This window comes from Gadus macrocephalus, chromosome 4, assembly GCF_031168955.1.
Source record: "Gadus macrocephalus chromosome 4, ASM3116895v1".
Taxonomy (NCBI): Eukaryota; Metazoa; Chordata; class Actinopteri; order Gadiformes; family Gadidae; genus Gadus; species Gadus macrocephalus.
Window position 1 is genome coordinate 3,832,894 of NC_082385.1, and position 23,642 is coordinate 3,856,535.

At 49.6% G+C, this 23,642-nt stretch overlaps 2 protein-coding genes across 2 annotated transcripts; one reads left to right on the forward strand and one right to left on the reverse strand.

The window, feature by feature from the left end:
• Positions 1–15: 15 nt before the first annotated feature.
• Positions 16–2,533, reverse strand: nopchap1 (NOP protein chaperone 1). Its single transcript, XM_060049553.1, has 4 exons — positions 2,191–2,533; positions 1,968–2,042; positions 1,655–1,788; positions 16–1,150 (listed from the first exon to the last, which is right to left on the reverse strand). The coding sequence occupies exons 1-4, from the start codon at positions 2,396–2,398 to the stop codon at positions 980–982; spliced, it is 588 nt and encodes a 195-aa protein (XP_059905536.1). The 5' UTR covers positions 2,399–2,533; the 3' UTR covers positions 16–979.
• Positions 2,534–2,760: 227 nt separating this feature from the next.
• slc41a2b (solute carrier family 41 member 2b) lies at positions 2,761–19,727 on the forward strand. Its single transcript, XM_060049551.1, has 10 exons — positions 2,761–3,119; positions 4,142–4,950; positions 6,471–6,578; positions 9,061–9,132; positions 10,912–11,056; positions 12,488–12,634; positions 14,842–14,989; positions 16,222–16,301; positions 19,113–19,244; positions 19,504–19,727. The coding sequence occupies exons 2-10, from the start codon at positions 4,303–4,305 to the stop codon at positions 19,710–19,712; spliced, it is 1,689 nt and encodes a 562-aa protein (XP_059905534.1). The 5' UTR covers positions 2,761–3,119; positions 4,142–4,302; the 3' UTR covers positions 19,713–19,727.
• The last annotated feature ends 3,915 nt before the right edge of the window (positions 19,728–23,642 follow it).

The following is a 23,642-nucleotide window of genomic DNA, read 5'->3' on the forward strand; positions in this document are numbered from 1 at the left end:
ACATTGAAGATAAAGTTTCAGTAGCAAAATTCTTTATCTTGACCTACAGCAGACATATTTACAGCACAAATCAGAATTATATCGTGGACATTGGACCCTGAATGTAACGGATAAATTACAAGAACAATGTGGGGTGAGATTGCAAACCCCAGATGTTCCAGCTCCTGCTCAAAGTACGATTATTACAACTGATCTAGTGATCTCACTCAAACTCAGACTATATCGAGGGACATCTCCCAGCACAAGAGGCGATTGGTGCTTCAAGTCTGACAATAGCCTGTGGTGACCGAACAGAAGATAGCATTTACAAATGAAACCACATTGGACTGGCTACCAACCAGCTCCTTGCTGGCTGTGTGTCCAGTGAGGCCCGTTTACTGGCTCTGTACATATAGTGCACCTGTAATCATCAGGCCCTGTACATATAGGGCCTGTATATAGAGGCACACCCATATAAACTTCTGTTGCCCTAGAAACAAGCTTTAAAAAGGCAACATATTATACCACCAGGTGTGAGTGTGATTAGCCGTTACAAGCCGTATGAAAATCCGCCTCTTCTGGCATCACAAGTGGGCGCGTCCACCTAGATGTATGAGGGATAGATGAGCAGTTTGCGACAGTCCACTGGGTAGGCTGGTAGACTGGTCTATCCAGCACACATCCAGGTGGATGGACACGCCCTCTTGTGATGTCAGAAGAGGCCTATTTTCAAAACGGCTTATCGCACTCACACCTTTTGGTATAATACGTCACCTTTAAAAATGGTAACGTATTGTACCCAACTGAACATCCAAGTTGGAGGGGCTCGCTGTGGTCGTTTCGCATTTATAACCGCCTGATAACCTTTACAACGACACTAAACAGCGTAGAAGATGGAAGGCTTCTCATTGGTCCGGACGTGTCCCATGTGACCTTCCCGAGGCCCAACGGGCAGGCGTCTCGGAGAGCGTCTCTTTAAAGAGTCTGTTGACGCCCCTTCCTACTGCGCCTTCGTCTCCAGGACTTGGATGTTGGCTCTCTTCTTCCTGCTGCCGTCGCTGGGGAGTTTGAGGTTCACCTCCTGCTCCTCATCAGAGGAGTCCTCCTCTTCCTCCTCCGATGTCTCCTCCTCCTCATCCTCAGATCCACTGAGCTCCACTAAGGCGACGTCCTGCAAGACATTCAGAGCGAACACCACCAACTCGTTTACAAGCTGATCTAATCAAATCTACATTTACATTGAGGACATCCAGCAGACACTTCTATCCAAAGCGAACAAGTACATTTGTCAGAAGAAAGAGAAATTATATACTGCTGTAGGTACAGTGAGGTTGTTCTTAGAAACAAGTTTCACCAGACGCTTCTCCATGAGGCTGATGATGCTTATATAAATATAGGTGTGACTCCAAATTCACGTTCCCCAAAACAGAATCCAGTTGTCACAGTAGCCATTCTCAGACCTTATTGTTAATGTTGACATTAAATACACAAAGCCTGAGGCAGTAGGTCGTGGTGGAAGTCATTCGCTCTTTGTCTTAACCAGGGCTAGAAACTATGGTGTCTGTCCGTTTCATAAGGTTTTCTCTGCCATAGCTACAGCACAGGTCAGATGATTGTTCAATCCCAATAGCAATAGGAGTTCTGTCTCACAACGCAGGACTCCTAGAAGACCTACCATCTCTATGACCCGCTCCGCATCCTCCACTTGCTCTATGTCGAACTGTCCGGCGGGAGAATCCTGGATCTGCACCATCAACTTGTCGTTAGCTGCGGCCATCTGGGGCAGGAAATTCTGAAGGCGTCCCAACACTGAGAACCGGGATAACGGTTCATACGTTAATCACACTGCACAAAGCGGTGAAGCTAAAGGCTGTATGGTCGGGGTCTTCTTCCACTAGTGCCATGATATGAGATGCAGTAATACTGTGATGTGTAGTGCAATAGTACTGTGATGTGTATCGGTACACATGCACGTCATCCTCACTCACCGCTGCTCCTCGGAACCTTCTCGGTCTGCAACGAGCTGCTGAGCTTCGGTTTGAGCAGCAATTTGTCATGAATACCTGCAAACACACAGCGACAGTCAGTCAACAGGAAGTTAAGCACAACACTTACTGCACTGCATTTGCCTGACCGCAAACTATCCCCTTACACGCAACATAATCAGTGACATCTACACACACACGTAAGGGTGAAGTAATAAACTCAGACCTCCTCCGTGGCCGCACGAAAGCAGCTCTGGAGAGCTGGTCTTCTCGGTGTTGACTTCCATCTGTGATGCGCTGCGCTTGATGAAAACATCCATCTGTGTTCTGTAACATGTGTGTCCCTGTAGGAGAGCCGCCGGGTGGAAGGTGAACACTGGTTTGGACGCGTTCCTCTGTAGCGCCCCCTGCTGTGTGGGAGACAGTCCTGACATTGCAGACCTCCATCATTACACTCGTTTTTTGCAGACTGGATACAGATGAGATGGAGAGGTAAGGTAAGGTATGTTTTATAATCAATAATTATATGTTGTGATTTATATATTTAGCTTCTTTATTTATTCACACTTCAGTACCATGCATAGGCATTATTATAATGTGATGTACTGGTTACTTGTCGAAGACCGTAAACCAAACAGGCTAGGAACGATAGATACGCTATTAAATAAACTTTTTGCAGATTTAGTTAATCTGCAAAAAAGGGGACACGGTGTGCTACGCGCATGCGCAATGCGATTCAAGTATGTGTCTGTGACGTCAGCTGGCGCGCCGCCCGATCTGTCAGAGGAAACCTTCCTCCCTCCCGGCTCCTCTTCCTCAGGCGGACCCGAAGTACGCTGTAGACCTCCCGCTGTACATCACCTGGAGAGCTCCCGCTGTACATCACCTATAGATAGACCTATCACCGGACCCTCCCGGACACCACCCGGATAGCGTCATCGTCACTCGGTCCGTGTTCCCGGAGCTCATCGTAACAAGTCCGTGTTCTTGGAGCTCGTCGGCCCGGTCCACCGCTTTCGCAGCTACCGCAGTGTGGGTCAGGTCGCCCCGCGGGGAGCCACGGAGCACCGCAGTGTCGTTGAGGGAGAACAGCAGGGGTGAGAGAGCACCGCCGGGGAGAGACCGCAACACACGGCGTGTTTCTGGGATGGACTGGTAAGACTTTATGGAGTCCTGAGACCTTCTCTGTTTTGGTTATTGTGTCTCTGTATGTGTTGTTCCTCTTTTTGTGTTATTGTGTTGTTCATCTTTTTGTGTTGTCGGGTAACGTTGTTCCTCTGTTTGTGTTGTTGTGTTGTTGTGTCTCTGTTTGTGTTGTTTCTCTTTTTGTGTTGTTGTTGTGCTGTTCCTCTGTTTGTGTTGCTGTGTCTCTGTCTGTCTTGTTGTGTCTGTGTCGTTATGTTGTTCCTCTGTGTTGTTGTGTTGTTCCTCTGTTTGCGTTGTTCCTCTGTTTGTTGTTCCTCTGTTTGTTGTTCCTCTGTTTGTTGTTCCTCTGTTTGTTGTTCCTCTGTTTGTGTTGTTCCTCTGTTTGTGTTGTCTCTCTGTTTGCGTGGTTGTGTTGTGCCTCTGTTGCTGTTTGCGTTGTTGTGTTGTTCCTCTTTTGTGTGGACGGAGACACACGACGGGCCAACAGTTGTCAGTTTGTATTTGCCATCTCCATAAGGACGATGTCCGTGTGTGATAACACAGCTTTAGAAGTGTTGGTTCTGTGTATGTGGGTCATTAGTTCATCCAGGGTTTGACCGCAGATCTGTGTCGGATCAGTAACGTGAGGACATAAGATACACTGTATGTAGTTTTAGGATGTTTTCCTATAGCCTGCAACGATGTGTAATAACATGTTCTTCAGTTCAAGCAATGGTCAACCTTATAGAAGGACGATTTCCTAACATAATAGTCAACTTATTCACCTTATTCACCAAGCCAAAAAGCCTGGTTGGTGTAAAACCCTTCTTGGCAATTAAATCCTTTCTGATTCTGATTTCTGATTCTGATTCTGATTCTGAACTAAATCAGGAATAACCTGAAATGCTAGTGCTAGAATTCAAACGTGCGTAACGTACGTCGACCAACTTGTCTTGATGTTGTTTGAACCTCCTGTCGGTTCTGGATCAGATATGGTTCTCCTGAACGGGATGGTGCTAACGTTCCTCTCTACTCCCCTCTTTTCCCCCCAGCGCTCTCGTCGTGGAGACCGTCCAGGGAGTCTGACCGCGTCCCCCGTCCGTCCGTCCGTCCGTCCGTCCGTCCGTCCGTCCTCAACACCCTACCCGACTGTCCCCACACCCCGCCCGGACCAAACGGAGGGAGATGACCCATCGCCCCTCCGGCCCGCACCATGAACCTCCCGTCCCTAGGGGGCGCAATAGGAGAGTCCCTGGGCTCTAACCTGACGTCACGTAGCATGAGCGGCGCCGCCGCCGGCTGGAGCGGCCTCCCGCTGAAGCCCGCCCCCTCCGGGCGCCTGGGCTCGCTGTTCCACACCATGGTGCCCACCGGCTACACCAAGCTGCAGGACCAGGAGCGGCTGGCCATGGTGGACATGGGGTCCAAGCCCGACGACGGCGGTTACCGGGGAGCAGAGGGGTCCGAGGGGGGCGGTGGAGGCAGCGGCGGTGGCGGCGGAGGAGGCGGAGGAGGAGGAGGAGGAGGAGGAGGAGGAGGAGGAGGGCGGCGCCACCTGGACCGCGCGTCGCGCTCCTCGCTGAGCCAGTCGGACTGCGGGGACGGGCGCTACGGGGAGGCGGAGCCTATGCTGCCCGAGGGGCGGCTGTCGGGGGACGAGGGGGAGGAGGAGGAGCGGGAGGGGGAGGAGGGGGAGGAGGACGACGACGACGAGGAGCGGCAGGTCACCTCCTCGATGGCGTCGCGGGCCGCCAACATGCCCAAGGAGTCGCCGCTGGCCATGGCGCTGCAGATCCTGGTGCCCTTCCTCCTGGCCGGGTTCGGGACGGTGTCGGCCGGGATGGTGCTGGACATCGTGCAGGTAGAGGGACTCGGGGACCGGGTACCAACCCTCGCTTTACACTGTAGGACGTTTAGCCAAAGCGGCTTGCGAAGGTTCATTTACATTGCGTTTACATTTAGGGAGTTTAGCAGACGCTTTTATCCAAAGCGACTGACGATGAGTACATTTGTCGGAAGGAAGAGAAACAACAACAACACATCGTTGTTGGTACAGTAAGGGTGTTCATAGAAACAAGTGACAAGCACTAACAATCGCCCTGTTGGTGCAGTAAGGGTGTTCATAGAAACAAGTGACAAGCACTTAAAATTGCTAGGTCTACCCAATCCCTGTGTACAACAATGATTGCTAGGATAAGGAGCTACACAAGGCTAAGTGCTGTGTTTTAGTGTAAGGACGTACAACATACATAAGTGTGTACAATAAGTGCCAGAACGTAGAACGTACAATTAGTGTTTAAGTGGGGTGAGGCTGGTAAGGGGGGAGACTATGCAGAGTTTAGGCGAACTCTGAACTTGTGAGTCTTGAGTCTTTTGCGGAAGCTGGTTCATGCACACGTTCACACGCCAACAGGGGAGTCAACCACGCAAAGCGACATGCAAATATTCAAATGAAAGCATAGGGGGAGTGTGTGAACCATGAAGTATTTCGTGTTTGCATGACGGGGGTTACGGCAAAGCGTCGGACCAGAACGCAGCAGAAGTACCGCACCCTCAAAGCCAAGTCCACGTCTGGGAAGGAGAGCCGGCTAAGGCAGCAGAGCGAGTCCGACCTGAACATTGTACAGTATAGACATTCTGAGGAGTGCACCGACACTCGAGATCTCGAGATCTCGAGATCTTCACAGGGTTATATTTCAGAACAGGCCGGTCGAAAGTCTCCATTAGATTAGAAACGATTGTGCTAATGATGTTGTGCTGTGCTGGGGCAAGGCCTTGCCTTGCCCCAGCACAGCACAACATCATCAGCACAATCGTTTCTAATGACGTTCAACTCAGTGCCTCCGATTCACCTCCCGGTAAACACACAGGAATAACAAACGACCCAGCAGCGGGAAAATCCCTGTAGCTCTGTCAGCGACAGTGGGACTGATGCCCTGCCCAAGGGAACACAAACAGGCTTTAGACACTCACACTGCAATGTATAATGTATTGGCCCCGATATGTTGGCACTTTAACTGGTCTGATTGCATTTTAAAGCTCTTAATAACTTCAAGGATCCTTAAGGCTATTGCAGCTTTAAGGACCATTAGAGCTACTAAAGCTTTAAGGATCCTTAGAGTTATTAAAGCTCTAAGGATCCTTAAGGCTATTAAAGCTTTAAGGATCCTTAATGCTATTGAAACTTTAAGGATCTTTAAGGCTATTGAAACTTTAAGGATCCTTAAGGCTATTCGACTTTAAGGATCCATAAGGCTATTGAAGCTTTAAGGATGCTTAGCCTGTTCCTAAGGGCCTCTTTGTTGATGTGGCAATTTGTGTTGGTTTTGTGCGTGTGCATGTGTGTGTGTGTGTGTGTGTGTGTGTGTGTGCGTGTTGAAGCACTGGGAGGCGTTCAGGTACATCACGGAGATCTTCATCCTGGTTCCGGCTCTGCTGGGTCTGAAGGGAAACCTCGAGATGACGCTGGCCTCCAGACTGTCTACTGCGGTGAGAGAGAGACACACACACACACACACACACACACACACACACACACACACACACGACACACATGACACACGATTATTGTGGTGGATGCTGTTCTGTTTGTTTTTCTCCCCACTATTATGTCACTTATCTGCTGTGAAACCTGCTGTGTGTGTGTGTGTGTGTGCGTGCGTGGGGGCGGCTGTTATGTCATGACTCGTCTCCAGTCTAACCTCAGGCCTTGGGCTGTGTGTGTGTGTCTGTGTTCGCCTGCTCTTTGTTGGCTCAGGGTTGGCGCTCCACTCAGCTCGTCCTCCCGGTTTTCAGAGCTGGAGTTTCCTGCTCCACCACATGCTGAGCGCTGCGATCATTAGCTAATGGGGCCGGGCCGTTAGAATTTAATAGTGTTTCGTTGCAATCATCAGCAGATTTTAAGCTCCTGTTTGTTCAAAGCTGCCAAAATATTCGCCCATTCATCTCCCAAAATGAAGTTCCTCTCTCGTAAGTGCAGCCAAACTGCACCTATGTCTTATTCTTTCTCCAGCGATGAGTAAGAATTATGGCTGCAATAAGCTCTTGGCAGCAGCCCCTGCTTCCACTGTCACTGGTGCCAGTCTGCAAATGTTTAATACTGTGAACAATTAACGGCACATTAAGGCTAATGCGCTGCCCACGTTAGCCTGATGCTGTGTAACACTGAGAGGACTCGGGATAACCTCCCACCACTGTCAGGGGATGCTGCTGTCCTGTTAGCTCTACTCAGCTAGCCATAGAGCACTAGCCTTAAACGGTTCACTACAAAATAATTGTTGTGAACTAGTTACTCATCGTTAAGTTCTATGACCTTGTGCTACGTTCTTACTGTAGCGCAAGTCTGTTTACTACTATAACCCCGTGCTAGCACCCTATGCTATGTTTTTTTTACTGTGTAGTTCTATAACCCTGTATAAAAACTCTATGCTAGCTGCTAACGGTTTAGTACTATAACCCTATGCTAGCACCCTGTGCTAGCTTTCTAATATTTATTACTGTTATCTCTGCTAGCAGTTAAGGATAGCTTCTAATTGGTTAGTACTATAACCCTTTGTTAGCACACTATGCTAGCATATCACTGTTTGTATTGTGCGCATGTGCTAGCACTTTATGATAGCTTCTAACAGTTTAGTAATATGACTGTCTGCCCGCTTCTAACTGTTAAGCACCATGAGCCTATACACCTGGGTCTGCTTGAACACTAGGCCTTCGTCTCCCTCTCTCCACATGGCAGTGTCTGCTTTCACAGGCCTCTGCCCAGTCAAGGCTTCTATTGTTCGGCTCTGAGAATTAATATCACAAACATACAAAGTCAGACCCTGGGGGGGGCGGCCCCGAAGCGAGAGGGGGAGAGATGGGGAGGAAGGAGGGACGAGGTGGGAAATACCAGTGGCATTTGTCGCACTTACCCTCAATCTGTCAGTGAGCAAACACCCCTGGGTGTGTGTGTGTGTGCTTGTGTGTGCGTGTGCGCGCGCGCGTGTGTGTGTGTGTGTGTGTGCGTGCACGCGTGCGCTAACATTTAAATTAAGTCGTGTCCCATAAGAGACCATGCACCTTTCCATTTGGAGTAGTGTGGTTAATGTAGTAATACTCCCTCCTCCACCCCTCCAGTACTCGACACACCCTCACACACACAAACCACTTCCTGCTCGTAAAAAAAAAAGAGACTGGAATCCGTTGGCGTGAACCGCTCCCCTTTCAGTGAGTCGCATCTCCCTCCACATTCAGACTCCACCTTCACGTCTCCGTGGCAACGGGGCTGGCTCTCGGCCCCCGACCCGCGGGCGGTCGGTCGGCCGGGGGAACACTGCTGCCTTGTGACCGTACCTCTGTCTGGAACCCCCTGCCAGCAGCGGACAGACGGCCAGACAGACACTCCATTAAGGGACGCACTGTGACACATTCAACCGCGCTGACGCCGAGCGCAAACCAAACAGGGTTCCAAGATGAACACCATACCGAGGTTAAACTAAACGACGACTCAAGACCTGAACCAAACTGATTCCAAGCTTACACGAAACAACGCTCGAACTCAACGGGTTTCTACGATGGAACAGAGACGAGGTTAAACTAAACGATGAGTCAACGCTAAACAATGGACACCGGGACTGCTCCACCCCAGCAGATATCTGCTTTTGTTTGTCCTCCTGGGGTTGGATTCTGATCCGCCCAGCAGGATCCCAGTGGAAAGGCAATTCACCACATTTCATCTGCCCTGGTTCTGTCCCGTGTGCCTCAGAGCCAACGTCTCAGCGGCCAATGAGAGACCTCAATTATATTTTAGAAACGAATCATTCCACCTGCCAGAGTGGATTGATCTATCAGCCTAGCGACATTTGTAGTACTTAACACTGGATGTGTTTTACCTGTCAAATCCCTTTAGTCTGGGGGGGGTTGCAGGGCGGGGGTTAATCAGGATGACTCTACTGACTATGTCTCCCCCCCCCCCCCACACACACACACACAGGTGAACGTGGGCAAGATGGACTCACCCATCGAGAAGTGGAACCTGATCATAGGGAACCTGGCGCTGAAGCAGGTGAGACCTACTGCTTTGACTCACCTTCTATCTCACTCTCTCTTTTACTCTCTTCCTCACTGTCTCATTCACTCTCTCCCTCACTCTCTCATTCACATTCTTCCTCACTGTCTCTTAGACTCTCTCTCACTCTCTCATTCACTCTCTCCCTCACTCTCTGTCTCATTCTAAATAACTCTTTCAGTCCCGGTCACACTTTCTCCCTATCACTTTTAATCTCTTACTTTCTTTCTCCCTCGTACTCATTGTCTCTGTCTCTGTCTCTGTCTCTGTCTCTCTCTCACTCTCACTCCCTCTCCCTCTCTCTCTCCTGCTATCAAACCCCATGGGTGCTGCTGATCCGTTGAGTACTGCCCCATCCTCCCCCATATCGGTGGTTAATGATCGACAGGCGTGTTACACAACGAGCGTGGCGGGCGGCCTCTGACGGTTTGTTTAGGACGCCGCGTATCAGATGTTACTCCTGCTGATAACGTACCTTTAGCAACATCAGACGGAAACGTGGAAGCAAATCTGAGAAGATCCCGAGAGGTATGAAAAGTCGGGAAACAGATAAAACGCTTCCAAGAAATGACACATCGAAGGGGCGGTGGAGGGACTGTAGGTTCAGTGATAACAGGATTTATCTGCCTATAAACCTTCAGGCTTCACGAGTCAATGAGGAAGTGGTAGCCTGAAGTGGAGCCAGGTGTCACTGGGTTGGACTGGGAGTACAGTGTGGTCTCCTAACACAGGTGGAAAATCACCCCGGTCCACAAATTATAAGACCCGTACTCCGTGTATCGGTCCCACGCTGAACACATTATCAGCTGAACTCCTCGAGGACAATGAGATCTCCTTTATTCCCGCTAATCGGCGAATCACAGGAACGTGGCGCTCCTGAACCCATCCCTCGGTTAATTCTCGGGGCTGGGCCTCGGAGAGGTTCAGCCGTGTTTGGCGGCGTACGTTTTGTGTCGCCAATGTTTGACTAGTTCACGCGGCCCGCGCCTGGCTCTCCGGAGACAACACGGGTCGATATTAGTTGGGGGACACTCGGCAAAACCACGCCGTCCATGTGTCACTACGGCTTTATTTAGCTTGGCCTAACGTGTCTGTTTCCCGCCGCACTCCGACAATAAAAGTCCTGTTTGTTTAGTGTGTGTGTGAGCAGGTAGACGAGGATTAGCTCTGAGTGGTTGAGGAGTGCCGACGTGTTCAACAAAGTGTGATGACGTACTGTACGCACTTAGTTTATTGTTATTAACTTGAGGCTGCTGGCATGTCTCCTGTTTTTCTTTGGTTTGTTGACTCTGTGCTCCTCATTCTGGTGTATTTTGGAGTGTATTCAAATAGAACATATTTTATTATCGAATAACAATAATAGATAATTATTTATTTTCTCCATTGCTTGTTTTTTGTGATTTTTGTGTGTGTGTGTGTGTGTGTGTGTGTGTGTGTGTGTGTGTGTGTGTGTGTGTGTGTGTGTGTGTGTGTGTGTGTGTGTGTGTGTGTGTGTGTGTGTGTGTGTGTGTGTGTGTGTGTGTGTGTGTGTGTGTGGTGTGTTACCATCTGCGTTTGTACCTCTGTCTGCCTGTGTGCGTCCATGCGTGTGTGTGTGTCTGTGTGTGTGTGTGTGTGTGTGTGTGTGTGTGTGTGTGTGTGTGTGTGTGTGTCTCTCTGTGTGTGTGTGTGTGTGTGTGTGTGTGTGTGTGTGTGTGTGTGTGTGTGTGTGTGTGTGTGTGTGTGTCTCCCTGTGTGTGTGCGTGTGTGTGTGTGTGTGTCTCCCTGTGTGTGCAGGCCCAGGCCACGGTGGTGGGCTTCCTGGCGGCGGTGGCGGCGGTGGTCCTGGGGTGGATCCCAGAGGGCCGCTTCCAGATGAACCACGCGGTGCTGCTCTGCTCCAGCAGCGTGGCCACCGCCTTCATAGCCTCCATGCTGCAGGGTGGGGGCACGCAGAGAGACACACACACACACACACACACACACACACACACACACACACACACAGAGACACACACTGAGACACACACACATACACACACACAGAGACGCACGCGCACACACACACACACACAGAGACACAAACACACACACAGAGACACACACTGAGACACACACACATACACACACACAGAGACACACGCGCACACACACACACACACACACACACACAGAGACACACACACAGAGACACACACACACACACACACACACATACGCACAGAGACATACGCACACACACACATACACACACATACACACACAGAGACACACGCACACACACACACACACACACAGAGACACACGCACGCACACACACATATATACACACAGACACACACACACACGCACACACACAGAGACACACACACACACACGCACACACACAGAGACACACTCACGCACACGCATATAAAGACACAAACACAGAGACACACACACACACACATGTATACACAAACACAGAGAGACACGCACAAACACACATATGTACACACAGGCCCACGCACACAGTCCCAGACACAGAGACACATACACACACACACACGCACACATACAGAGACACACACGCACGCAGACACACAGAGACACGCATGCACGCACACACACGCAAGCACGCACGCATGCACGCACACGCACACAGAGGCAAGTACGCGCACACAGGCCCAAAGACACACGCACACACACGTGCTGATGGACTCCAACACACACGCACATGCAGAGACACACAAAAACACGGACCGATAGAATCACCCACTCACTCACTCACTGTGTAGCGCTCTCAATGGACACATGAATGAACGCACACACACAAACATGGAAAGACGCACACAGACGGAAAGCACACACACAAACACACGCTGACACTGACACACACGGACACATGGACACACACAGACAGGCCACACAGCTGTGTTTTCTGTAGTTACCGTGGTAACAACACTGATATCATCCGTGTGGGCAAAGGCGACCGCTGTTTGAATTATAATAATTACAATAATGAATGATAATAATAGCTTTCATTTTTACGCGCTCTTCAAGGTACACAAAGATACTTCACCTACAAAAAAAATAATTTGATATTCATGTATATATTTATGTATATATACCAAACAAATACAAAAATTATCCATGTTTATTTATGTGTATTTCTTTATCATATATTTATTTTCATGCTATTGAGCATTCAGGTTTTATTCTGTATTAATGTGTTTGTGTGTGTCTGTTTGTGTGTGTGTGTGTGTGTGCGTGTGTGTGTGTGTGTGTGTGTGTGTGTGTGTGTGTGTGTGTGTGCGTGTGTGCGTGTGTGTGTGTGTGTGTGTTTGTGTGCGTGTGCGTGCGTGTGTGTGTGTGTGTGTGCCTGCGTGTCCAGGTATCATCATGGTGGGGGTGATCGTGGGCTCTAAGAAGACGGGCATCAACCCGGACAACGTGGCCACGCCCATCGCCGCCAGCTTCGGTGACCTCATCACCCTGGCCATCCTGGCCGGGATCAGCCAGGGCCTGTACAACTGCCTGGGTACGCACACACACACACACACACACACACACACACACACACACACACACACACACACACACACACACACACACGCACACGCACCGAGACACACACGCAGGGCGCACACACGCACGTGCGGGCACGCATAGATACACAGAACCATGCACACGGGGACAAATATGCAGGCGTACACATTGACACACATATACACACTCATGCACACAGAGACACACACACGCATGCAGAGACACACACACACGCACGCACGCACGCATGCACACACACACACACACACCCCCCAACACACACACACACACACACAAACACACACAGAATGCCTGGTTCCTCTTTAAAACCCACTTCGGCACATCAAAGCAGGTGTGTGTAGGTTGGGAGAGTCCCACTGCCTGATTGACAGGTACCGTCCCCCCACACTGTTGTGAGGACCATCTGGACAGGCAGGGTGAGACGTGACCCAGCGGCAGAGCTCCAGTCTGCTGACTCAGCCGTGGGCCCAGGCCCAACCACAGACGGATCGCTTTTTGATTGGAACTTTACTGGAACTTTCCACCGCTTAAAAGCAGTTGTTTCCAACCTTAGTGGAGTGCAGTGCTTCCAGAAGGTTCCAGGGCCTTTCTTCTGCAGAACCCCTTCGTTAATACCGCTGTTTACTGCCAGGGGGGGGCGGGCCAAAGCTGTGGCGTGACACATGACACACAGCGTGAGGAGCCAATCACGTATCGGCCTGACTGGGACACTCTCAGTAGACTTTTCTTATAAAAGTTTTTATAAGGTTGCCATTTCCAAACCACGTTGGTGTATATGGATGTGGTGCTCCCAGTGACTGCTGGGCAACAGGAGGGTAAACACCATGATTGTGTTGTATGCTCATGGGGAAAGTATTTGTTAACATAGATGTGAGGCGTGACTGTCTGTTTTTTGGGCAGAAGGGGAGATGGCTTCTGGGTAAAAACAGACTGCGTCAGTGTCTGGTCAGGAGTTGAACCAAAGAGCTAGCAAGTTTAAAGTCCTGGTTGGAATGAGGACATGGATTACAGTGGTTTAAGGTGACACTTGTGAGCAAAGTCAAAAAATCAGAATAATCAAATTAAATTGATTTGTGCATTTTCTTGAAGAAATGTGCCGTCAGTACCGGCTCTTCACCACCAGAGGTCGCCTGGGCTCCACCTCCGTGTTTCAGACCAGCGTCTTGAAGGATCGCCACTTGTTCCACACATGTATAATTCATGTCGCACCAGCACTAATGTGACACCTCCTCCACCACCACCACCACCTCCCATTACTCTGCCGACACCTCCCGGTGTACTGTCCTATGTGGAATGCGTGGTGAATACTGCCGCCCTGCTCGGCTCTGATTGGACGGAACGGAGCCGCCGGCAGACATATTTTAAGACAGGGGAGCGGTTGAAGGATAGGTTTAGATTTAATGTTGTCGTTTCCCAGAGTTCAGTGTAGAGCCGTCCTGGAGCCTGAAGGAGGAGAACCTTATTGTGTGGCAGTAATTGAAAAGCGTGTATTTGAGGGCTTGTGTTCTGTTCTGTTTTGAGCGTTTTGAGTTTTGAGTTGACTTCAATGGAAAAGTGGTTTATAAATTAAACAAATTATCATTGTCACATTAGTGCCCAGAAGCATGAATGGATTAACTACAGTCTGAGTGGTACATGCTGTTCCCAAGACAACCTCCTGCCATCCTTCCAGCGTTCTGGGCCACGAGCAAGGCATGGAGAACTTGAAGATGAAACACGTGAAGAACGCAAAGAGCAAGATGAGCACGAAGAACATGAACAACACAAAGAACACAAGGAACATGAACATGAAGGACACGAAGAACAAGAAGAACCTGAAGAACAAGAAGAACTTGAAGAACACGTGGAACATGAATGTGAAGAACTTGAAGAACACGTAGAACATGAATGTGAAGAACACGTAGAACATGAACGTGAAGAACATAAAGAAGGTGAAGAATGGAGCGGTTAATTGAACAACCGTGTAGCTAACCGCTTACACGGGTTAGCTGAACGCTCTTTCGCGGTTAACTTAAACCTCGTGTAGAGGTTAACTGAACGCTCTGTGGCGATTAGCTTAACACTCCGTCTTTGATCAACCTGATCTCTTAATGCGCCCTGAAGTCCTTCCGGGACTCTAGTCCCTAAAAAGGTCCCGTAAGCTGACCGTGTGTGTGTGGTGTGGTCCCCTCTCTCCAGACACCTACCCGTACGTGTCCTTCCTGGTGTGTGCCTTCTTCCTCTCACTCACCCCTCTCTGGATGGTGATCTCCTCCAAGCACCCGGCCAGCCGCCAGCTGCTCTACTCTGGGTGGGAGCCCGTCATCACCGCCATGGTCATCAGCAGGTAAGGGGGCGGGGGGAGTGTGGGTGTGGGTGTGTGTGTGTGTGTGTGTGTGTGTGTGTGTGTGTGTGTGTGTGTGTGTGTGTGTGTGTGTGTGTGTGTGTGTGTGTGTGTGTGTGTGTGTGTGTGTGTGTGTGTGTCTTTACTTGCGAGGACACCAGTGTGTGTGTGTGTTGGTTTATCTCTACTTGTGAGGGCCCCAGAGTGTGTGTGTGTATTTGTGTGGTTTTGTTTATCTCTACTTGTGAGGACCCGCGTGCGTGCGTGCGAGTGTGCGTGCGCGTGTGTGTGTGATTTTGTTTATCTGTACTTAAGGAGGGCCACACTTCCCCCATTCCATTGCGGTCTCTGGGTCCAGTGAGAACCTCGCTCAAGCTCTAGACTGAGCTGCTGCTGCTGTAGCAGCATCCTGCAGCCGTGTGCAGGCCTCCCTGAGGTCCTCACTGTAGCACTGATCATGAAGTGTTTGTGTGTCTTTGTACTCTTGAGCCCCCCCCCCGGAAGGGAAGTCTCAGTCCCCCCCTTTGACTTTGATCAAAGTTTGAAGGGATTAATTCTTCTGATCGCCGGAACTGGGGGTCCTCACAAGGGTGTGTGTGTGTGTGTGTGTCCCTCTGTTTGTGTGTGTGTGGGTCCCCCTCTATGTGTTTGTGTGTGTGTGTGTGTTTGTGTGTGTGTGTGTGTGTGTGTGTGTATGTGTCCCTCTGTTTGTGTGTGTGTTGGTCCCCCTCTATGTCTTTGCGTGTGTGTTTGTGTGTGTCCCTCTGTGTGTGTGTGTGTGTGTGTATGTGTGTGTTTCCCTTTGTTTGTGTGTGTGTGTGTGTGTGTGTGTGTGTGTCGTCTTCAGGGGGCTACGGTGTGCTCTTGCCGGCTGCTGTGTCTGATGAGTCACTGCACTAAACAAATTGCCGCTCCACGCCGTGATTACCCTTCACTGCCCTTGAGCCTGGCAGCTTCTCACACGTAGCAGGGGAACGCTAGCACTGTTAGCTCCACTCTCTCTCTCTCTCTCTCTTTCTTTCTTTCTTTCATTTTTTTTTACCTTCTCTCCCTTCCGGCAGAATCCGTCTCCCACAGTCGTTCCCAGCAACTACTTTAACCCACTCACTCCCTACCAAAGAGTCAAACCAAAAAGTGTTCATTTAGAGGTTTTTCCACTCTAAATAATGAGTCACACATTCACACGCACACTCAAACACACACCCCGTCTCATCGTGTCTCTCTCCGTGCCCCAGCATCGGGGGGCTCATCCTGGACAAGACGGTGTCGGACCCCAACCTGGCCGGGATCGTAGTGTACACCCCGGTGATCAATGGTGAGTCTGCATCAAGACCTGACACACGCACACGCACACGCACGCACACACGCGCGCACACATGACCGTCAGCGACCGAGCCGCGGGGCAGTCAGTCCATCGCAGGACAAGCTTTTAATGAAAGGCCTCTAACGAACGACAGATGATGACTAATTAATTAATGGGAGAGGACTTACAAGATGAAGACGTTTGGACTGTCGTCCGTTTCTGAGATGAAGGGGGGGAGAAGAGGGGAGTCGAGAGCGAGACGGGCGGAGACAGACGATGGGGAGACTGGGGGGGGGGGGTGAGACAATGGGAGACGAGGGGAGGACAGGGGGAGACGAGGGGGGAGATCATAGGAGAGACAAGGGGGATACCATGGGCAGACAGGTGTTTCGAGTGCAGCTCCGTCCTACGTCAAAGGGACTCAATCATTTGCAGTCGGGGCGTTTGAGTAAACGGCGCTAATAACAATCAAGACATCAGTGGCATGGAAACGGTTCTCCTCGGTTCTCCCTCCAACCGAAGGGAAGCTCAGTGTGCGAGCCGCCTCCCTTTTCCATTCACGGAACCAAGCGACCGAAGCGCGAGCGAGTGGGAGGCGGTGTGAGCAAGTGTTTGCAGCGAAGGCGTGCGTCTGCGTGCGACGAGGACACAGGTTCAACACAGACGGCGAGGTGTTCCGCGAGGTGTTTGTCTGAGCGGCTGCCAGCCTCTTCTCTCTCATCAGCCAGGACTCGGGCTCACGGCTGCAGTCGCACACCATTGGTTCGATCGCCCCGTCTGGTGTTTCCTGTGCTGGTTAGAGCGTTCCGTCCCCCTGATTCCCTCGTCTGCCCCGCCCCGGAGGCCCGGCCTGTTTGTCAATTAGAGGAGACGAGCGTTTAATGAAAGGCCGTTAATGAACGACCGGCAATTAACGGAAGCCAAAGATGATTAACAAGTGGGGAAATCTTGCGGGTCGTGATTGGTTTTCCCCTGCCTGAGGTGTGTGTGCACGTGCACGTGTGTGTGTGTGTGTGTGTGCTCGTGCATGTGTATGATATTCCATGATGCTGGTTGGCAGGCTGTGAGGCAGACAGTCAGACAGATAGACAGGCAGGCAGATAGGCAGGCAGGCAGATAGACAGGCAGGCAGATAGACAGACAGAAAGACGGACACAGGCAGGCAGACAGACAGACAGACAGACAGGCAGGCAGACAGACTACTCTATCCCAAGGGGCCGAGGAGCCGGCCGAGATGCCTGCACACACACACACACACACACACACAGACACAGACACAGACACAGACACAGACACAGACACACACACACACCCTGCTGTCGTGCCCTGCTGTCGTGCCCTTCCCCTGAACCACCTCCCTCTCTCTCTCTCTCTCCTCCCTCCCTCTGTCACATCCAGTGACCTGAATAAGCCATGACACCACTCCCCACCCTACCTCAGCTCCCTGCTGTGATGCAAACACACACACACACACACACACACACACACACACACACACACACACACACACACACACACACACACACACACACACACTCCTAAAGGTCTTGTCGGTGTGGCGTCAGAGTGACAGAACATCCAGGTACTGGCCGGGGTTAATTGGCCCCCAAAGCCCGGGAGTGTGTGGAGGGGGGGTGATGTGTGATGTCATCATGTGCAGGACTGCCCGTGGTGACAGAAGACGGGCGGGGTGGGGTAAGGTGGGCCGTCGCCCTGGGCTGCGGCGGGCGGTTCCGATCGGGGACGGTCGCTATGGTAACCGGGGGGCTGCCGCCTAGACCTTGACACGCGCGTGTCACCGCCTTATTTATTCATTCATTCATTTATTTATTAATGGAGCCATTTGGTGCGTATTCTACTCGTTCAGTGAGTGAGGGTTGGGTGAGGCTGAGCTGTGTGTGTTGAACAACTGTCCCAAACCACATCATCATCATCTCTCTATGTCGGACTGGAATACTTACCGTTTACCTTCTGGGGGAAGCAGGTTGAGATGGAGACTCTGGTGAATCCGAGGTCACACTGCAAGCCAGCGTTCTTCACCGGCAGATAGTGAATCAGCTCTTTGTAAAGCGATCCCCCGGGTGGATGATTCAGGATACGGCCTTGTTCTGCTGCGTGGAGGGGCGAGACCTTCATAGTAGTCATATTTCTGAAAACAGTTGTGTATCAGTGGTGCGACATCCAGCCCTCAGCAGCAGGTTAAAGTGGTCTAGAACCCGCCTGAGCGGGGGGGAAGGCACCAGCTGAAGGTTCGAGAGGGAAATGTAGGGGAATCACGCAAGTTTACTTCTGAGTTCTTCCACATAGAGATGGTGTTGTTCAGGGGTAAACCAGCGGGCTTCCCCTAGGCTCCTTTATCCTCCATCACACCGCTTCTGTCCTCGCCGTGTCACTCCGAACGATGCCTCGCCCAAGAAGACAAAACCTCGGAACAATACCTCGTCTGGGTTTGAAGTTTCAATCGGCTGTGCACCACTCTGTGTCGGCTCAGAACGGCTTTCCATTCAGCCTCCTGCTTTTACAAAATGTCTGATCGCTGCTCTGTTACCTCCTGTCACATCCAACTACACATCGTGACAGAGTTCTGATCGTCTCCAGGTGTAAGTGTTCAAATGTCAACGTTGAATGAGAAGATAAAAGAAAAAAACTATAGACATCACTTTTTATTTTTCAAGCAAGTTGCAAAAATACATAAAAGACCAAGCGTTAACAGACAGACATGGCCAAAAACACATTTAAAAAAATATATATAATCAAAATAAAAACAAGAACAACATTGGGTGATTGATGTCCTTTGTATTTAAAACCGTTGTGTCTTCTCAGGGATCGGGGGTAACCTGGTGGCCATCCAGTCCAGCAGGATCTCCACTCACCTGCACATCCACTGCGTCCCCGGGGAGGTGCCCCCGGAGGCCAGAGGCTGCTACTACCCCTGCCGCACCTTCTACGGCAGAGGTGAGTCCCGGCCCAACGCTCACCTCGAGCCTCTTCCCATGGGACTCCTAGACTGATGCACACAGCCGCCATCTTGGCTCCATCTTGGCTCCATCTTGGCTCCTTCACACAGCCGCCATCTTGACATAATGTAGTAATAATGGAAATGATATGAAAACATTTCAGTTGCTTTAACTGTTGCCGAAAGACATTTTCAGGTTGTCAATTTTGAAGCTACATTTTTTTTGATTCCCCTCTCTTTTCATTGGCCACTTGACAGGAGCCAATCACCGCTCGGCCCAGGTGCTCGTGCTATTGGTCATCCCAGGTCACCTGATCTTCCTGTACACCATCCACCTGATGAAGAGCGGCCACACCACCCTCACCCCCATCTTCATGACCGTCTACCTGGCCGCCGCCCTACTACAGGTGTGTGTGTGTGTGTGTGTGGGTGTGTGTTATTTTCTGGCATTATTAATAATAAATTAACAACGTTTTATTTCATATATTTTTTAGAGCTGTCAGTTAAACGCGTTATTAACGGCGTTAACGCAAACCAATTTTAACGGCGTTAAAAAAATTATCGTGCGATTAACGCAATTATTTTATTTACAAAAAAAATAAAAAAATAAAAAAATCTTTTTTTTTTTCTTTGGCTCAAAACAAAGAAGCAGTAGCCTGACTGCTATGTTCAAATGACATTTGTTCAAAGCAGTCGTTTAATTGCACTATAGGCTCTTTTTTTGTATCGTCCTGTTTTGATCAGTATATGCCAATGTTGTTATCAATAAAAAATCATTTGCACAAGACAAGCCGATGCACTTCACCATGTTGATAAGAGAATTAAAATGAGAAGAATTATGGGACAAAAAAATCAAGGGATATTTAGCATAGAAAAATTATTTGCGATTAATCGTGAGTTAACTATGACATTAATGCGATTAATCACGATTAAATATTTTAATCGCTTGACAGCTCTAATATTTGTATATGCCATTAATACATTATGCCACCAATAGTGACAATAATTTTGGGAAATTTAAAATTACACTGGGAATCCAACACACTTCTATCCCAACCTGCATGGACAGAGACAGAGCTCTATGTACCTCTAGAAATCTTCGGAGAATCTCCTGATTGAATGATTACCTTGAAGGAGAGTTTTTGTGTCACGGGGTTCAACGGCCGTGTTACGCCTTTGATCGTCCTGATCCTTTTAAGCGGCGGAGAATTCCTCTCTGAGATTCTTGTCACAGAAAAACGGGACAAGTCTTAAAAAATCGAACAAGCACCTTTTCTACAATTCTTGCCCTTGATGGTCTTTGATGGCGGGGGACGGGTGTGTTCGTGTTCGTCAGACATTCCTGGAGCTCTGTGGGCATTCAGGGTGGTGTCCGGTTTCCGGAGTTCTTGACCTGAGTTTGTTTGCTTGCGTTTGATTTGAGGGCAATTATGCATGGCAGCGTCTTCCCGGCTGACTTGAGTATGAATCAGAGCCTTCAGGCCTCACTTGTTCTCTGTTGGCTCTGCCAAGGCAGTAGCTTCCCTCCAGGAATGCAGGGAATTCGCCGGCTGTTTATTTGTGCTTGCTGCTTGTCTTTTGCGTCTGCTCTACAGCCCTGAACGGCTCGGAAGGTTGGCCTTGATCTCGGTGGGATAACGATGTTTGAGTGGTGACTCGATATGTATCGTGATTCTTTTAGTATCGGGATTCTGTAAATGTTGCGTTACGATTTTTACGATATGTTTTTTGTGAGATTTAGTCGTTTCTGTGTTTTAGGGTTGGGGTTCTACCGGTCTATCGGTGTCCACCATTGTTTTTTTGAATGAACACTGCGTAACAGAACATGACAAGTTGGTACCAGTTTACGATATACCCTACAGCGCCCTCTGTTGGGTGGCTCCAGTAATGCACTGCCACTCAGATTGCATTGATGTTTCTGGAGTCCTTTCAATCAAAAATCCCTATACTTGCATGAATCAGGTTTTCTTTCCCCATACGGTGACGGGACACCCAATGTTTTAAAATGCCGGTGCTAATGCAAAGCTTAGGGCTGGTTTCTGTTGACCAAAGAGACGACCTTAACTTGTTTTTGACGTTTTTTTTTTTTTTAAACCCAAAATCTGATGTGGATAATGGAACGCAAAGCATAAGCTCCTCGTGTCGTGTGAACGTTTCGTGAGGGCTCTCCGCTCCGGTCTATTCAGAACAACTGTAATCCAACCAGTAACACGCAGTCACGCGCGGCAGGTGTCCTTTACCTCGGATGGATTACCCTGCTGAACCTCGGCTCTCTGTGAGATCGGAGAGGCAGACTCTTGATACTTTAGGACATTCCCTTCTGACTCGGAGACAAAGTTCTGGCGCTCCCATCGCTGGATTAGGAGGAATGGTAAACGGACTGCATTTACACAGCGCTGTTCTAACCAGTGGTTAGAACAGCGCTTTACAATACCGCCTGACATTCACCCGTTCATGCACACGTTCACACGCCGACGGCGGTGTGCGCCACGCAAGGCGACAGCCGGCTCGTCCGGAGCAGTTAGGGTGAGGTGTCTCGCTCAGGGACACCTCGACACTCGAGCCGGGGATCGAACTAGCGATCTTCCCGGGTTACCAGCCAACCCGCTCTACCCTCTGAGCTAAAAGATGAGACATGTCGAGTTTGAAGGGAAACAGGCAGTACCGTGATGGAGAGGGCAACGAAGCACTGTCAGCACTCTGACTTTACTTTCTGGGGAATCGGCAGTGGGCAATCCACTGCAGGCGAGGAGAAACTCTGAAGTCATCATCTCACTTTGGCTCGTGTGTGTGTGAGTTGTATTCATCAGCGCGTTGCTCTCTACTTTAATTGAATCCTCTAAAGGGCCTCTAGAGAGCGAGAGGAGTTCTGTGTGTTTTCATAAACTAGTGTATTATTTCTTGTGACATTTCTTGTGTCGGTTGATTGAGTTTATGATGGCGCTGCTAAATAATAGGAAGCCTTAATAATGTTCAGGGCGTCTGTATCTGTAAATTATATTTCGGGGTAAAGTCCTGTGTATGTAACTCTTGAATCAGGATCCAACCATATCCATCATCAACATGAACCGGAAACCAGGAACTAATGAGGTCCACACACACACACACACACACACACACACACACACACACACACACACACACACACACACACACACACACACACACATGCATACATACAGTATACACATTCATTTACACATACACTCATACTTATACACACAGATTCCTGGTTGCCGTGGAAACGGTCCTATGTGAGTGAAGGGTGTGGAGGAGGTTAGCGGTGGGTCGCTTGGCACCTGATTTGACAGTTACAGACACGTTGCCGGGGGCGACGGCAACACCGGTAATGAATCCGTGGAATTATTCAGACAAAACAACCAAGATAAATAAACATCCCACTGGAACTCGCAAACACTTACTTTAGTTATTGTCTGTAAATGCACGAGTTGGAGTTCAGCCCTGTGTTTATACCAGCTAGCTCTGCTTATGGTTAGTTAGCAGTGTGTGTGTGTTTTATTCCACCTTTACCCCAGTTACAACCAATGATTAGATATTAGTAATAAATTAAAGCAACTTATATCTTATCATGGTCGCTACCCCAGTTACAAACAACGATTAGATAGTATTTACTTTCATTTCTAACAGTACTGGATTTTGAAATCAACTGAGACCAAGATATTGTTCCGCGGCGAATTGAGTTTCTTGGTTGTCAAGGAAATATCTGGTCATAGTTCTACTTGACGGTCTGGTGAAGGTTCGATGTGTGGGGCATTGATCTGAACTGTAAACAGGCTGAGTTGTCCCGGTGGTGAACGTTAAATCACACCCTCAGAACCAATCTGGATCCTGTGTACAGCAGTGTTGCAGAGCTGTAAGTAATATCCTCATCATCACTATTCTATTCAGTTAGATGTAGTCCTGGAGGCAGACTGGGGAGAAATGATCTATTTTCCACAGAAGGTGAAGTACTCTTTCCATTCCTCCTCTCCTTGGCTTAACTAGCAACCTCTTCTCGGTTCCTTCCTGTCCCTCCTAATACACTTAATACACACTTACACTTTGTCTCCCTCTGCCTTTCTTCGCTCTCTCTCCCTCACCCTCTCTCCTTCTCTCCTTTCCACTTCTCTCGCCCTCTCGCTCCCTCTCTCCTTCTCTCCTTTCTACTTCCCTCCTCTCTCTTTTTACTTCTCTTTTGCGCTCGCCCCTCTCTCTCTCTCTCTCTCTCTCTCCTCTCTCTCTCTCTCCTCTCTCCTCTCTCTCTCTCTCTCTCCCCCGCCCTCTCTCGCCCTCTCTCTCTCTCTCGCCCTCTCTCTCTCTCTCGCCCTCTCTCTCTCTCTCTCTCTCCTTTCTACTTCTCTCATCCTCTTTCCTCCCCTCTCTCTTACGATGGCTCC